At 40.9% G+C, this 17,110-nt stretch overlaps 1 protein-coding gene and 1 long non-coding RNA gene across 5 annotated transcripts in view; one reads left to right on the forward strand and one right to left on the reverse strand.

Moving 5' to 3' along the window:
• The window catches only part of LOC125989407 (IQ motif and SEC7 domain-containing protein 1), a 73,568-nt gene extending 57,334 nt beyond the window's left edge, over positions 1-16,234 (reverse strand). For 3 of the 4 annotated variants that reach the window (XM_049755757.2, XM_049755755.2, XM_049755765.2), the window contains exons 1-2: positions 15,644-16,234; positions 2,253-2,282 (exon numbers count right to left, since the gene is read on the reverse strand). In XM_049755757.2, the coding sequence (XP_049611714.1) occupies positions 2,253-2,282; positions 15,644-15,906 (293 nt within the window). In that variant the 5' untranslated portion in view covers positions 15,907-16,234. The remainder of the gene's footprint in view (positions 1-2,252; positions 2,283-15,643) is intronic. The other variant, XM_049755756.2, reaches the window with a different exon arrangement.
• Positions 7,076-13,783, forward strand: LOC125989411 (uncharacterized). The gene is made up of 3 exons (XR_007488676.1): positions 7,076-7,426; positions 11,768-11,937; positions 12,257-13,783. It is a non-coding gene; the product is annotated as an uncharacterized lncRNA (long non-coding RNA).
• Positions 16,235-17,110: the final 876 nt, after the last annotated feature.

Genomic DNA, 17,110 nt, shown 5'->3' on the forward strand with positions numbered 1-17,110 from the left:
TGTGTTTTCAGCAAACGCAACCCATTGGAAGCAAAGAAACTTGGTTGCTTCCACGCCCATCCAATTTTAGCACATCTGGTCTAACTTTGTTATTTTCAGTACATCAACAAATTACTCTGTTCTTGTTTTAATTGAATGTTACCTTCTGTTCTTTGTAGGGAAAATTAAGTGAGCCTCTGAAGGAAGGATTGTCAATGTTTTTGTAGAATGAACTAAGTAATATTCAATAATATACGATACGGTGCGAGCATGGGATTTTAAGAACCACAATCATTCATAAATCTTTACAACCGATTGGACATTTTAATTATCCGCTCAGCTGTTAGGTGCAAATAAAGCTGCCCCCCCTAAAGTAATGTACAAGTTCAGGACAGGACAACAAACAGATATAAATGTTAAGAGTGCCGATTCTAATTAGTGCCATAGCACTCTGTCACCTCTTCTGACTTTATGAATGACCCACTAAAAAAGATGAGCATCTTTATCGCCTGACGTTCTCTGAAGAACAATCCAATACGATCGGGTCAGCGAGGGTGTCGAGAGCCTCCCCGCCACCCTCGCCTCGGTTCTAATCACATCTGAATGAAGCCATCCATCCTGATTACAGAACAGCACACCAATTAAACGGCACCTTGTTGTTATTCCTCTATCATTAGCTGCAGAGTGTGCATGAGAATAATCTGTTATTATCGGCCATGGCCGACTCGCTCTCCCTACATGCACACTTTGACAAAACCTGTTCACAACGACTCCTCGGGGATCAGGTTTTATTTATTTATGGCGTCTGTGCCAAGTTCACTGGCTTTTTCATTATTAATGATAATGAAAACTAGCAAGTCATGTAGCGCGCAAAATGTTAAACTGGGTGGTCTGACTTGTGTCACAATGTGGCGTATGAGCGGGATGATGGATGTCATGACAACAGGTCTGCTGTGCGCCGAACACTGCTTGGCTGCCGCAGTGATTTTCAGCTCGGCGCTTTGATGAAAGGCAACAGGAACAGAAAGGCAAGATGCAGTTTACTGCGATTTGAAAATGTCGGCAATTCCACTGAAAAGGAGCGCTGCTGTCTATTTTGAAATGCTTTCACTCGGAGTTGAGCAAAAGGAGGGGGGGGGGGTGAAGTGGAGCACTGGGGTAAATATTCATCCATGTACAGTATACGGCAATACATTCAGATGACGATCAAGTCACATATTAGCTTGTATCTGCTGGCTTTTGTCGTCACACAAAAGTATTGTGAATAGAAGCCCCAGACAGGTCAACAGATGATGCATGCCCCGGTCCGTTTTTTTACTGTAGTCGATGCACGAATGCGGCCAGACCCAAGACAACACTCATGTCCATCATTGGCCACAAAGAGGTCACTACAGTCAACACAACAATGGGAGTCTTCTTTACGGATTAGCTGTACCAGTTGCCATGTGGAATAAGCTAAGAGAAGGGGTAGGGGAATGGCAAAGTGACAGCAGATGCAAATTACACAGTTCTACGGCACACATGCAACAATTAGTGTAATGGTAACTGATAAACCCACGATAAGGGGGGTGGTTTGCTTGCCACCTACGCGGCACACCCTCAACACAAGGACACGAGAACAAAAGCTCATGTAACTAGAGAGGCTGTCGAAAGTCAGCCAGTCGAGGACTTTGTATTGTATTTTAAAAACATTTTATTAATAAACGACAAAAGCGACAAGCATAGGCGAGGAAGGCTTATTTGTATCTTACCATTCATGCACAACCTCGATCTATAGTGCCTTACAGAAGCGAAGGCAGCAATAACTCTCCGGGGGCCAGAGTTGAAGACAAAGTAATGATTTTGTTGTACTACTGTTAGATACAACAATACAGCCTGCATGGTGAGTTATTCTTTGGGGATGCTGACTGACTAAACTAAACCTTGCCCAAACAACCTCACCCATACTCAGATGACAGAAGAACAAGGATGATGGCCTATCGGGTCTTCATTCCATATCGGATGGGCAGGGTAGATAAGCATGCTCACTCATAAATACAGCAGACGTTCTTGACCTGACTGTTTTCAATGAAAGCATTCGAGGCTCACCACATCAGCCAAAGCATAAGAGCTGCAAACAAGGAGGAAAAACATGCACTGTGGCTTGCACACCACTGAAAAACTGACCAGAGGAAACAAAAATCTTTCTTTCTTCTTTTTTCCCTAAGCATGTATTAAACTATGCTGCCATAATCAATCCAAAATATATTTTTAAAAGAAATGGAATACTTTACCTGACTATCCTGGATGCATCACCATCAGACCTGAAAGATAAGAAACAAAAGAGTGGCTGGATGATTTCTGTTGAGCATGTGGAAATCCAGATGACGCAGCAATGCAACTACTCTATGGGGAATCATAAAATGCCTTACTTAACCGCATCATTTACATCAGCAGCTTTAACTACTAAAGCTGATTGGTAGAAGACAGCACGACGGAAAAGATTGATGGAAACTCTACTACTTCTTTAAAATGTAGCCTGCACAGGGTTAAACTCATTGACACATCAATGTCCAGTCTGGAAAACGTTGGCAAACTAAATGGCTTTATTGATGCACCATTTTTAAATATTTGTTAATATTTTTGTTTATTCAAGAATAATACAAATGTGCCGCCGTCACAATCTGAGTGGTTCTGCCATCAGTACTGGCATCTCATTCCAAAGAACTGACGACAAAAAAAAATCATTACTCATTACATTAACAAGTGCGTATGAAAATAGAGGCTAATCAATGCTGGACATTAAAAAGGGCAACTATAACTGAAGATATTCCAGGATAAGACTGCGGACAATGTACTGGATGCGACCTGTTTCTTCTCCATGGCAACTGCTGACAAGGCTCGCAGGCTTCAGTGGGCTAGCAGCAACATTTAACATGGACGCTATTAACAGATATGGGGCAGACAAAGGCTACACTGCCAAACCAATTGTACATCTGGCTTGCTGCGAGTGAGGTAGATCAAAAGATAGACAGAATCATGTTATCGTTAAGAAGATGGGAAATATTTGCAAAATGTACAGATAAGAAAGGATGTTCACTGTTGATCGTCTGCTTTAAAAACCTTCATACTGGAGATGCTGGAGATCTTTTTCAACTCAGTAAACTTTTTCTATGTCAAAGCTGCAGCCAACTTTCTGTTAGACTTTTTTTTTTCTTATGTCAGTTTCCTTTGTAGTATCTTATTTCTGCCTTTTCGAACCTCCTTCTGACCCAGAACATACAATGATCATCTGGTGAATATCTGTTCAGCAAATATGAACAAAGTTGCCCTAATTATTACATAAAGCGTACATCAAACATTGGCGTTGTCATCAGAGCAAGCAGTGGAGCTGCAGTGGAGCTGAGCTGCAATGGAGCTGAGCCTGAAAACTAGAGCTGGGTCAATAGAACGCAATGAGATTCATTGACACACAAGCCAGCGTCCAGAGCCGATGCCAATTACTGAAGCTATCGATTGCTGTGTATACAATGCATCACTGAAATGAATGAAAGACCGGACCAAACCATTGCTCACATATTTTATGTACAATGATATACGTCTCCCTTTTGGAATACTTTCCGCTCACCAAGGACGAAACGTGCCCACCGGCCTGATGCAAACGACTGAGACTAATGTTTCGAGGTCACGAGAGCCGACAACTTAGCGTCATCATTTTATGTCAAAGGCCGAGCAATTCCCTTGGATCCGTCCTCTACTCTACATGGAAGTTGTAACACTTGAAATAGAGTTTGCGTTTGCTGGAAGCTGAATCAATACAACCGCCTGACCTAGACAGTAATTTGTTGTAAATGGTCACAAAGTAAAAAAAAAAAAAAAGTTCCTCATGATATGTATCAGACGTTCATAAAGCATTCCCGCAGAGCAGACAAAGCTCATTTGTCGGACCGTAAAATAAATGGTGGTCATATTTCATGGCCTTATCCAAGCATGATCTATCACATCGGCTGATGGATATGTGCGAGCAACTTTTTAGGTCTTTGGAAATAGACACAAGCCACCGATTTTAAATCCGTCACATTCCCAAAGCCACTTCAATAATGCAGTAAATGCCAAATCCCAGTGGAGGTATTACTCCACAGGAAGGACCACTCAAGGTCCCCCGCTGCTTCGCACACTGTGGCACATCTGCATCTCGGTTGCTTCCTTAAAACAAAATATTACGTCTCCAGCGACGCATCAAGCTCTGTTTCGTTGGACATGGTGTCAAACTCTTGGCCGTGGGCCAAATCTGGACCACAGTGTAATTATATTTGGCCCGCGGAGACAATTGTTCATCGACTTACAAAAATTGCAAATCGTCGTTACTTTTTTGATGTTTCGAGGAATTTTTCTTACAGTTCTTACTAGTTTCAAAAGTAGTTATTCATCAGTTTGTTGTGTAGCCTACACTGTATATAATATGAGACGTTCGTACATTTATTTGGATTGACAGTCATAAATCATAATGACCCTCCGAAGGAAACTATGACTACGATGCGGCCCACGCCAGGAATTAGTTTGACACCCCTGCATTGGTCTTTTTCCTGAGTCCCTTGCACAGATGACAGCCTGTTTCCTGTTGTGAGGGGGAGGAAATGGACGGAGAACTACTCCCATCTCTGAAAGATGCTGACTCAGTGTTTATCAATCTGCGTTTCTGCAGGAGTAAGTGCAACTGTGTGCAACAAGTGGCGTAATGGACAAGACTGCTCATTTAATCATCGCTGCCCACCTTACTTCAAGTGAACTGGAACAACATCTACTGTGCTACAAGTTAGTGCCCATGGAAGCCTGGGCATTTTCTCCTTAAGCGTTTTGAACCACCAGGGAAGACCTGTTTTGTTGTAATTATAAACCCGCTGTTTGTGAAAAGTGTTGGGCCTTGAGGAGTCACTTTCCATCTTAGTGTTGCATAAAGAGGAAAGGAGATTAAATGAAATGCATGAGCGGCTATTTGCTCTGCTGAGTAAAGAAGAACTGTGTGTGTGTGTGTATATTATATATATATGTGTGTACGTGTGTGTACATACACACACACACACACACACACACACACACACACGGTGTTTTACTGATAAAGCACTTTTAAGCAGGAAGAGGAAGTTTGTTTGTCAGGACAAATACATGAAACCACAGAGCCCATTGTCATTGAACTTTGGTAAGGAAACGAGACTGGAGCAGGCTTTTTTGGCGCGTCCTTTGACAGCTGTGGTTTAAATGTGCTGAAACATTTGCAAGCTGCTAATAAAGGAGCTGCAGAGTATCGTAAATTGCTACCAGTAGCAATTATGCAGTTTCATCATAACTTGCCAAAATTGCTTTAATCGAGGAAGAAGAAAGGGGCATCCCATTGAAGAGCTTTGCATTGGCACTACACAGAAAAACTCTTAACTTTGGCTTTTCAGAGAAGAGTTTGCATGTCGGTTGTCTTTGAATATGATATTGTTCTCTTATAGTTCATATGAATGTGCAAAATGTATTATTTAAATGTAAATAAACAAACGAAAAATATTCATCAATTAATTGACAAATAATTATTTTAACAATCAAGCAATTATTTTGCGCTGATTTTTCACCTTGGAGCACAAAAATCTCTAATGTCAACTTTTTATTAATTAATTTTTGTCATTTTTCATCAATAACTGGATCAGTTTCAAAAGCTTTGGGGAGGACAACATTAATCCCTCCTGTGTGATTGTTTATTATTTGGTTGTTGTTGGGTTTTTTTATCAATAAACAACACCAACCAATCACTAAATGTTTTTAATACACTTTGATACAAAATAAAATTGCATTAATTTATTCAGTGAATCGACATGATTCTAAAACTATTCAATAGTGACACGCCCTGATGGAATAATCGGTGGGGTAATCCATTCCAAAAAGATTCATTTATGACCGCCACAAAATGCTTTGAGCTTCAAGCTATGACGAAAACGAATGAATCCTAGCGAAAATTCTGGCGCCTCGTGGCTCCCTCTACATGAGTGTCACCCAACAATCAATGACTTGAAGCTGTGGCCAGCAAGAACAGCTCACTCACACTGACAGCATCATCTGAGGAGGAGAATGAACTTCAACGTGCTGGGGGAGTAATTCATGTTTATTGTCAGTATTTAATAAGAACCAGAGGGTTGCAGTCGGGATAAAACACTTCAGTGTATAAGTCCGCACTTGGCATTTGATGAGGCACATGTGCTTCTATACCGTATGTGCGCTCTGCACCAAGTTTCTCGGCCCAGTGCATCAATGGAGTCCATCCATCATGTGTAAAGATTCTTGGTGCATTCCACAAATGTAAATGATCTTTATTAATCAGCTTCTAATTACAGTTAGAAATGTGTGTGCCTAAGCAGAACTAATGAGTTAGTCAAGTCCTCTGTTACGGTTAAGGGTGCAATAATCATCCATTCATCTATTTTCTCTTCAGCTTATCCTGTTCTGGGTCACGGGTGAGTTCGAACCTACTCTAGCTGACGAAAGAGACTGCACCGTTGGACCGGTTGCCCATCAGTCATCATAATTGACTTTGTAGTATTGCAAATAAACAAATAAATAAACAAACGAATGAATAAATCATGCGTGTTATCTTAGCATTTCATCAAGGGCATCCTTTGTTTTTGTCACGTAATGCACAGTTTCATTGTGATGTGAAAATAAACCATCTGGTCTAGTCAAGTCTCAGTTCCATTGGAAACGTTCAATTTAAAAGTGAACAAAGGCGGTTTGCATCAGGAAGGGCATTTGGTGTGCGAACTCATTGCGACCTGACAGAGAAAAGACAAAAGTCACGACAGCAAGACACTGTTGCACTTTCGGGCATCTACAATTTTGAAATCCACCAATTGCCAACATCATCCCCGTCCCGAGACGCCAGTTGAACATTTACATTATCCACTAGTTACAGAATAGCCACAACAACTAATGTTTCCTGAATATTCCCCATCTGCTGTAAAATATGTAATGTTTTCGGCAGCTGCTTCCTGCATGTTTAACAATGAACAAGTGAAGTTGTAAAAGTCGTCTGGAAAATTCTTATCCGGGCGGAAGTTGATGTTTTTAAACCGGTACTAGAGTGAATAAATTTGAAAACTCTTGCCCTCACTTTGTTTTTTAACTGGTACCAGAGTGAATACATTTGAAAACTCTGCCCTCACTTTTTCTCGTGTACAACACTTATATGTAAGCAACGATGATGACGAGTTAGTCCAAGTTCTTCCTCTTTCATTTGCTATAAAACATCTTTTTTTTTTTTTTGCTTCTCTTTCCTGGATGAGGGTGAGCGTGTTCATCAGCAGGTGACTCGCCACGTCTGCTTCCTACTGCTAGCCGACAACTACCCTACGCAAGCATCCGCCGTGACACAGATGAATGATGAGCCGGAATTCTCTAAAAGCCGCAACAAAGCTGACGGCACAGTGGGGCGGTAATGACTTCTTTTTTTTTTTTTAACCTATAAAAGTTTGATTTTAAAGTCACTTTAAAGTGGTGTGCTGAACAATACACTTCCCTCTGGTGTTTCTTCACACTGGCAGATCAGTTAGTCAAAGTTCGACAGTTCATAGCCTAAAAAGCAAAATACAGTTTAAAAGAAAAACTCTCCTTGACTCTGCACCCATTACCCTGGTTGAAATTTTTAAGATGTCCGACAAAATCAAGGATTGATGGCAGCTCACGACGCAATATGGAACATGTGCATTTTTGTATGACTACAGAAGTAAAAGATTTTATTCACAGCCAGTGTGAAGTCCCACCAACATCAAGAAAACGTGTTTTTATCATTCGCATCTCTGAGGATGTAAGGCATTTTTGTGCAATCCTGCTAACAGAGCGTCTTCAAGTTTTTTTCTTAACTTTTCAAAATGATTGCTGTAGAAAAGTTGATTAAAACAGAGGTGGCCTTAAGCTTTCATTAAGTACTGCGCAACTGTGCAGATTTCTGTTAAGATGAAGATATGAAAAACATTAGTATTTTTTCAAAACTAACAATAAATATAAAGATACAAAAACATTGATTTTGCTATAATTGATCGAAAAAATTGCCCACAATTTAGCATTTTCAAACGTACAGCAAGCTTTTGACCACACAGCTCGAGCTACTTAATTAAACTAAAATAAACTCGCCTTTTGCTCATTACCACAGCAAACAAACATTGAACTCAAACTACACCCTGCATTGCAGTTTCATTGCATTTTTTGCTCAGTTAGTGCATATGAAAAATAAAATCCACCAGCCGTTCATGCGAGTCACTTCTGTGAAATGTTTACAAAACAAACTACCGCCCACAGTTAATCTGCATTTCAGAAAATGCCAAGTCCATCAAATATTGGTTGCCACAAGCCGCACTGGCTCAGGAGACCGGTTTGTTGGACGCGCGTCTGTGCTGACCGAGATGTGTGACCACAAGCTTCTCATCTGTGTTTGTGTGTTCAGCTGTCGACTGCCTTCGCCTCATCATGAGCAGTCCGCATAAACGCGCTGCACTCCCACCTGCCAGACAAGCGGCAGTTTTTCAAGCATCTCTCTCTAGGTAGCGTGGGACAGATTGTGTCCAATTTAGCGATAGCATCAGCTCGCCTTGACAGACGTGAGGTGAATAATTGGACAGGTGGGAAAGTAAAAACAATGAAAGGACAGCTTTAGCCTTCTGACCTCTTCCAGTGCTCTCCGCTTTTAGCCTGTTCAACACAAAAATGTTTGCAGGAAGATGAACGCGAGCCGCACTGCGCGAGCTGAAATGGGTCGATCGTTCATTTGGAACATACATTGAACCTTAGCTACAGCAGAATTAATTACTTTGTTGCTATACACCGATATTTTACGGACATTTATGTGTTGGGCTAGCAAAAAGTGAGGTCACATTCATACGTGGAGGGAAAAAGGGGCAAGATGTTACAAAAAGAGCTGGAGGTGAGTCACATTGGCCCATTTCCCCCCCCCCCCCCCCCCCCCCCCCCCCCAAAAGTTGGACAGTATAGAGAGCAGGATTTAAGTTGGTAATTAAAATGGAGGGGAAAAAAGCATGAGCACTTTGTTTGTACATCCTTTTGGATTTCACTGTTCTTTTGTGTCTTCAAATTGCCTCTCCATCTCTTTTTTTTGGAAGTCAAAAAGAACAATGAGCGGAAAAGGGATGACCTGGAAAATACTCTTACCTAGCTGCTTGTATTTATTGCGATGTAAACAAAACTATATGAATACAATACCAAATAGTAAAGAAAGTTGATGTGACGTGCGGTCTTGCAGCGTGATATTGAATTGTCGACCTGATAATCATAATTGAACCAAAACGTGAGACCAATGACGATTCAAACCTCCACCTGGGACCGACTGCCAGTCAATCATCGTGCACACGTAATAAAAACAAGACAAGCATTCATCTTCACTGAGTGGGAACCGGACCCACGCTGCTTGCACAGGAATGAGCCCAGTGAACCACTAAACCATCACTTATCAAGCACTTTTGACTCCCTCAACTTCAAAATAAATTTATTTCAAAGCCGAAAGAAACCCAAAGTGACCTTTAAGCTTAGCTACCTTGTCCATTCCTCAGATAAAGTCAATCGAGTTCTGCTTTGGCTTGTGGAAAACTCAAAATTCGACAAGGCTATCATTTAAGCACTGCGACCGCCAAGAAAATACGATGCGATGAAAACTGGAGGACAAATGGTTTCTAAGGGACCGCTATTACTGACACAGTCCTCTGCCTGCCCTCCTGCTCATTGGAAGTTACATAAAGACAACGGCTCTACCTTGAGTACAGTGACATCAGCTACGAGGTCAGTGACATGCCTTCCGACCTCCCTCAGTGTGGTGGCCTTTACCGATAGCGACATTAGAGAGGCATCACGGTGCTCATTAAAATCATGACTATCCTCCTCATGGGGGGGACCAGCCACATCAATGAACACCCACCAGACAGCCTCTTAATAGGCTTGATTATAATACGGAGGACGAACGCAGGATGCCTGCAGTTGTTTTTGTCTAGGAGTGCACCTAGAAAATTGTATTTGTCCATTGCTCAAGATTTATCGGCCGTGCTTGAATGCAAATCATCCCAGCGTAGACATTAATCTAGCAGGAGTATTTCATTAAAGGGGGCTTCAGTGGCAAGAGGCGGCTCTTGGGCTCGTAAATACAGTTTGACGTACTGATTGTTCAGCAGATCAAGGGCTAAATGAGTGGGTGCTGCCGGACATTTTCTCCTTCGCTGCCATGGGGGACCGAAACATGCTGAAGAAAACTTTGCCAAACTTGTCAAGATGGAGACTTATCTTGGGCAGCAAATTACACTACAGAAGCCAACATACAGTCACAGTCAAAAATAATTCGAGTTTTAGTTTCAAACCGTGAGTACATGGGTCCCACTGTAATTATTAGACACCATTTTTTTGTTGTTTGGTTCATTTAGCTGAACCTTTGCAGAGGTCTGCAGATGACTGCGTATTATTCGAGTGAAACAGTAGATCAACCAGCGACAACATTATGACCACTTGCAAAACTAATGATGTCCATTAAAAGAGCTGCATAAAATGTTCCAAATTTACAATGATAATCATGTTCAGTTTTATTGACACGGATTAAAATGACCAATGTTTTTATTAGTTTGGCTCTAGTTTGCAGTGGTCATACTTACAACTGTTCCTAATGTTTTTTACTCCCTCTTGTAACTACTTGAAGTAACCAAATGATTACACCAACATATGTTACTTTATTCACCTATCAAGTACTAACACTTTTGGAATAGTGCTGCAAAAAAAATAATTAATACATACATCCAGCAATTTTTAATCAGTTTGTCACTAAACCTATTTTTGACATGTAGACATTGTTTTTCGAGCAACAGGTTTTTTCTTTTTGATAGTTTTTCAGCAATAGTGATTTTACCCTGCATCGTAAATTATAGCTAAGATGTGTAACAGCAAAAATCCACGTTGTTGAACCTAAACATTTACTCATAAAATTCCTAATTATTATCATTATTATCATTATTATTATTATTAATGAGAGCAGATCCAACGTAGTCAATGCAAAAAAAAAATCTAAAAATATTTACTAGCAGTTCTGTTTAAAAAAATATTCAAACAATTTGTTTTCAATGCTTTACATTACGTTCAGCAGTCCTCAAATAATAGGGCCCTGGGAGGGCGCAGTGCGATGCCAGGGTGGGAGGTGTAACCCAAAGGAAAATATTAATTAGGATACGATGATATGCAGATGTGTACATACAATTAAAATTTTATAGACAAATGATACCATTCACAGTCATGCATGGAATATTTTCTTCTTCCGGGGGGCAAAAGAGAAAATAATTATGAAGCACCGTATGTTATTTGCAGCCAATGCCTTGTCATCATTACCAGAATTCATTTCAGATGAAGCAACAGAAGGGGGTAAAAAAAAGAAAAAAGAATGTAATGTGAAGCCGCTCAGATATTTTTGTAAGCTTAGAGCAAAGTGGCAAGAGACAAATCTGCTCATCACTGGTCTAGCCGTCACATTCGCATGCCAAATATTGTTCACCCGGCTGCCTTACCGGCTTGGGACAAGGTTTGAATGCGAAACATTCACAAACAGATGCATCCACCAGCATTGAGATAAGAAATCAAAGTACTCTCAGACACTATTCCACTCGAAATCCCAGAGGACAGCTTCGATGCAGCTCTGATTAAAGCACCCTCCTCTATGCCGGCAATACAAAAAAAACATTCATCAAAACAAATGCTTTTTCCACAGATTCATTTATGACCTGTGATCACTTTACAGTGGCTGTAATGGAGCGGAGCACCTGTGGGGGTGGCAGACTGCAACGAAATGCCATTTATCACCAATGTTTAGAGCAGGAATGTGTCAGCCGATTTGGTGGTGCCTGTCAGCTCATACCAACTTGAGTGCCAACAACCAAACACCATCGGGAGTGAAACCCGTCGTCTAGGGTAGGTCAACGTAAATTGTATCAGACCAGAGATGACTCGGCACTCAACTATCAGGAAACCTGATAGGCATGTGAATTTGAATCCCTACCTGCGGGCTTACATAAACTTTCCGTTTACATAAGGTTTATTTAGAAGTCAGGAAAGCAGAATTTTCCACTTGGAATGCACAGACGGTCTCACGAGAGCAACAAGGACAGCTACGGTTGAGCGTATATTTATTAGCTTCATTCCAATACTTGTGCAGGACTTGAATATTTCAAATTTCTGATCAACTATGTGGCCAAATTACTTTAGTGCTAATCTGTTGACTCATCCACAGGACTCACTATCAGCAGCACATCACATGTTCGACTCTCTGGACTTGATTTTGAAAGAGGGCAGACGGAGAAGCTGACCAACATGCAAACGTGTCAAATGCGACATGTTGTTTCTCTGACAAAAAGACAATATTGCTTTTCACATAATATAATTGAGTGACATAACTATGGATTTGTCGTGTTGGCCATTTTGCAAAATATTTTGCAGACCATGGGAATTTGTAGACCGAACAGTAGCTTATAAGTCGCTTTACTTCTCAGTATAAACTCACTGTCAGCCTGGAGTAAAGCCAAACTCATAATTGTGAAATGTTTTTCAACATAAAATTAAACTGGATTCATCATAACAACCTGCAAGCACTGAAAGGTAGAATGGATTCATTTACACGGCAAAAAGACAAGTACCATTGATACCATAAAACAAGTTCAGCGTTGATGTAAATAATGTGAGGTAATTTAGGGATGGGAATAGCACACAATGGAACACAGTTTTTCCTCCACAGTTTGAGCTTTAAGGCTCACTATAAGCTTCATGTTTATCAAATAAAACACCCTGCTTGAGATCACTTTGACTGCCTCACAGCAAGATGCATCATGTCTAATTTTCCCTTCAGGATCAACAAAGAACCACGCATCCGGAAACTCATCCCGAAGAGGAGAAATCTGATATAAAATGTTAATTAGAGGGATTTAGAGGTGGAAGAAGACTTGGCTGCCTTTAAAACTGAATCGCCTCAATTTCAAGCAAAGCTATCCCATCTCCCATAAGCGGTCAATGCTGATAATTAGAGGTACAGACATGACAGTACTATTGATTCATTTAGTTATTGGATTGAAAGCAATTAACCTAATGTAACAAAATGTACAACTATTCCCAGATGTATGACCTCTTCACAAATTTATTTCCACTATGGATTTTGATACAGACAACCCCATGACGCTGATATGCTTTGTGAATATTTTTAAACCAGTTAGCTAGCTTCAAAATTGTCCTAGGCCAGCCCCCAAATAACTTTACACAAGCTTTTTTTCCATGGTAGGCAGTGCAATCTTGAACTTTGCCTTGAATTGCAACATGATGTAGGTGCATCCTTTGTCAACAAAAAACTCGTTTGCTAGCTAGAAGGCTGACACCTTTACTACAGCCACGACTACGACTGCTAATAGGCCTACAAAAACACCAACAAATTATAGATTCGATTTATGTAACCTTCCAAAGGGCCCAAGCTTAAGGTTTGACTAACTGACTAACTAACTGACTGATTAACTAAGTCCATCTTCACAAAATTCAAAATGAAGTGCGCGAGAGAGACACCGTTGTTTGTTTTCACTGAACTCAGTTTGAAATAATTAGAAGCACAAAGAGTCATTAAAACCAGAGTATTAATGGAAACATTTTTTTCAAAATAAGATGATTTCTTTTCCAATCGTAATGGCTTGCCAGGCTCCACCTATGTAGTTGTCGACATCAAATAAAAGAAAGTATTCATTTTATTGTATGTCTTTATGATACACAAATTGCACCATGGTGATATTTTTTCAAATATAGGCATGTTTTTCATTTGAACAAATCTCAATCTCTTTAAAAAACAAAAAAAACTCAGTTTCCCATAACTGGACTGTCCCAGCATTCAGACAGCGTAACAGGTAGACACAAACTTTAAACAAAAACTACAGTGTGTGACCGAAATTTAAACCCTAGGTTCACTAAAGGTCAGACTTAAATCATCATCTTCTGCTATCACCAGCTCGTGAAGACATGTGCATCGGTCACCGCTATGGATTTGCTGTCATGGGTCTTTATGACATCAGCCACAAAGGTCAAGGCACCATCACGTGAGCCAGCAAACAGTCAAAAGGGAAGTTAAAAGGCTGAATGCTGAATTCCTCTGCAAAAATGAAGCTTGACGCGGATTCGACTTGACAGTACAGACAATCCCTATCTGAAGCTGTGCTGCCTGCAGACACGGCCACATAACAACAATCGTACTTCTGTCAAAGAGGACATGCTTTCATTCAAACTTAATGGATCACAAAAAAAAACACCACTTTAACTTTCCAGTGTCTGCTCTTGGTAGATGACCAGTCTAGCGCGTACCCTGCACCCCACCAAAGCCAGATGGGATTTGATGATTTGGACAAGCGATGTAGAAAATGGAAATGAAAAATCCTATGAATTGTCAAAGTGCCCAATCTATTGAGCACTGCTATTTACTTTACTTTCTGTTTAAGATCTGCTTATGTATCCAAAGGTTTTGGATGAGGAACAAGAGTGTCAAGTATCGTGGTCATTTCAGGACAATTTCATTAGTGAGGCTATTACACGGACCTTGGCAGAGAGATTTGCGCTCTTGTAAAGCCTTGCTGGTTACATAACAAATGCTTCTTTTCCCCCTTAGAGTTGCAATCTTTGTATTCCTTATATCATGGATTAATGTGACTAACCACGCATGTCAAATAGACTTTTAGGGCCGGTCTTGGGCTTTATGGCTTGAGTCTGTTAAGTTATGGAACCAGATGAATCCGATTTTTTTCTTTAGTATCACGTGTAACACACACCAACTGTGATATAGAATGTCTGTGACCACTAATGAATTGATTTCTACACAAATAAAGTGTGTCCTGTACACAGACATAATTCAGTACTGCCCACATAGATTTGGGTTGAGATTGAAGGCAGGTTTCTGACATCAAATGATGTTTAGCTTTTTTAAAGAGAGAGGGGAAAACACTTAAAGCTATCAAATCAAAATGATTGGGGCGAAGAATAAATTTAGCTTAATGGGGTATGATGTGCACTTGAATTTTTCTGACTTTCTGTAGTGGTTTATGTAATGATGTGCACTTGAATTTTGGTGACTTCTGGTAGTTGTTTTCTGTTGACGCTATGATTATCTGAACTGACTGACTTTGTAGAGAAAAGGCTTAGCGGCTATAAAATCTCAAATACAGAGAGGATTGTTTTGATACTTTCAGAGGGTGAAGTGGGCATGAATAGAGGGATGGGCATTCGAGAACTATTGGTCTTTTCTGACATTAACCAACATGAAATCATTTTTACATTGTTTGCAAATAAAATTATGTGTTTATTATATAAACACCAGTTTTTATTATTGGTAAAAAATACCACTTGTGCCTGGTTTGTTTAGATTTGTTATATAGAGGGTTGTGTTGACAGTGGTGTGTGTTAACCTGTTCCTCCATGGGCTAGATACCAACCCAAATGTGTGACCAAAACTTTTTCTGTGCCAAGAATATTATACTTGGTCCATAAATGTCCACAAACATGCACACAAACGCGAAAGGTAGTTGGGCTCCTATTTTAGCAGCAACTTGATTGGCTGCAGTGAACGTTGAGCCAGCAGCAGGCAAAGAGGCTTAGGGCTTACTTGTCATGCGTGATATGCTCCTGGATGGCCCCGAGCAAATGGGGGCTGTCGGTGCCTTGCAGCAGCCTGCAGCTTGCCAGGTGCCGCTGGTAGCGCTCCTTCAGGCAACCGTTTTCCGCGCACAAGTCGCACACTTGCCGCTCCAGCTCCTCGATCCGCGCCCGTTGCCTCTCCAGCAACTCCTGCTGCGTCTCGATGATCTTGTTGAGCTCTTGTAAATACTCCGCAGCCCTGCCAGGGTTCTCGGCGCCCGGGCTGTCCATGTCGTCGTGGCGCAGGAAGCGGCTCGCGTGTTTGAGCGACGCTCCGGCCAGCCAGCAGCTTCAAGCACAATACTCGGGCGGGTTGTTGCGCTTTTTACGCCTCGCCATTGCTGGTGACAGCGGAATCCCGAATTAAAGCGTTCTTACGAGGCTTTCCGGACACTAAACGAACGGATGTCGCTCACGTACAAAGCGTCAACGTCACATTGAGCTCGTAGCCACATGTGACGGACGGGCTTAATAACACCGACGGGTTGATCTCGCTCCGCTCGGTTGGCACGTCCACTTGCACGCCGCCGCCACCGCCGCCGCGACTTTCTGTAAACAGACGCCGGCTGTCAAGTGGGCGGAGTTTACAAGTTTTATGAATCTGACAGCAGGTCGCGTTGAGCGCATTATGGCTCACGACAGATTACGCGCTGACCCACATCTAGCTTCCGTTTATTATCACATGCAACCCACAAATATCACAATTCTGAAAGTCGATCGACGTGATGACTCAATCAATCAATCAATCAATCAATCAATCAATCAATCAATCAATCAAACCACCAATTCATCCATCCATACAGCCATGCTTCCTTGACTGAACCCCAGTGAAAGATTATGAAAAGTAACAAATAACTACAATTAAAATCAGTAGGAAAAGAACAGAATTGCTTTGTAAAAAACTAACTGAAACTATATTTTGGTTGTGAAACTATAATTCTAGCAATAATCTTGCATTCAACAAGTACTCCTTGTACTGTAATTGGAAAAAAAATACGCTAAAAATATTGAAACGCTGTTAAAAACGAACACGCAATCTAAAAAAAAATAATTAAAATTAACCGAATTTTAAAAAATGAATGCATAGATAAATAGAAACAACTATAAATATGAAATCCCAAACTATTACAACCTTGGGCCCCAATCAGCAAAAAGGACAGTGAGACAAATGCAGGAACTGGTAAAGGGTTAAAACAAAACAAAAAACTAACAACTCCTCATTCTGTCTTTATGAATGTTAAAATAGAAACTTTATCAGTAAGTTTATTGAAGTACAGTACACGTGTATCATGTGAGGCTAGCTGGAGACTGTAGCGTATCGACCTCCCACTCCCACTGTGATTCTTAATTGCTGAACAGCTTTATAATACAACTTTATGCAATTGCTCTAAAGATAAATAGTGTTTGACAAGTGATAATGAGATGTGCATGCTGG

The sequence above is a fragment of the Syngnathus scovelli genome, chromosome 2 (genome assembly GCF_024217435.2).
Source record: "Syngnathus scovelli strain Florida chromosome 2, RoL_Ssco_1.2, whole genome shotgun sequence".
NCBI lineage: Eukaryota > Metazoa > Chordata > Actinopteri > Syngnathiformes > Syngnathidae > Syngnathus > Syngnathus scovelli.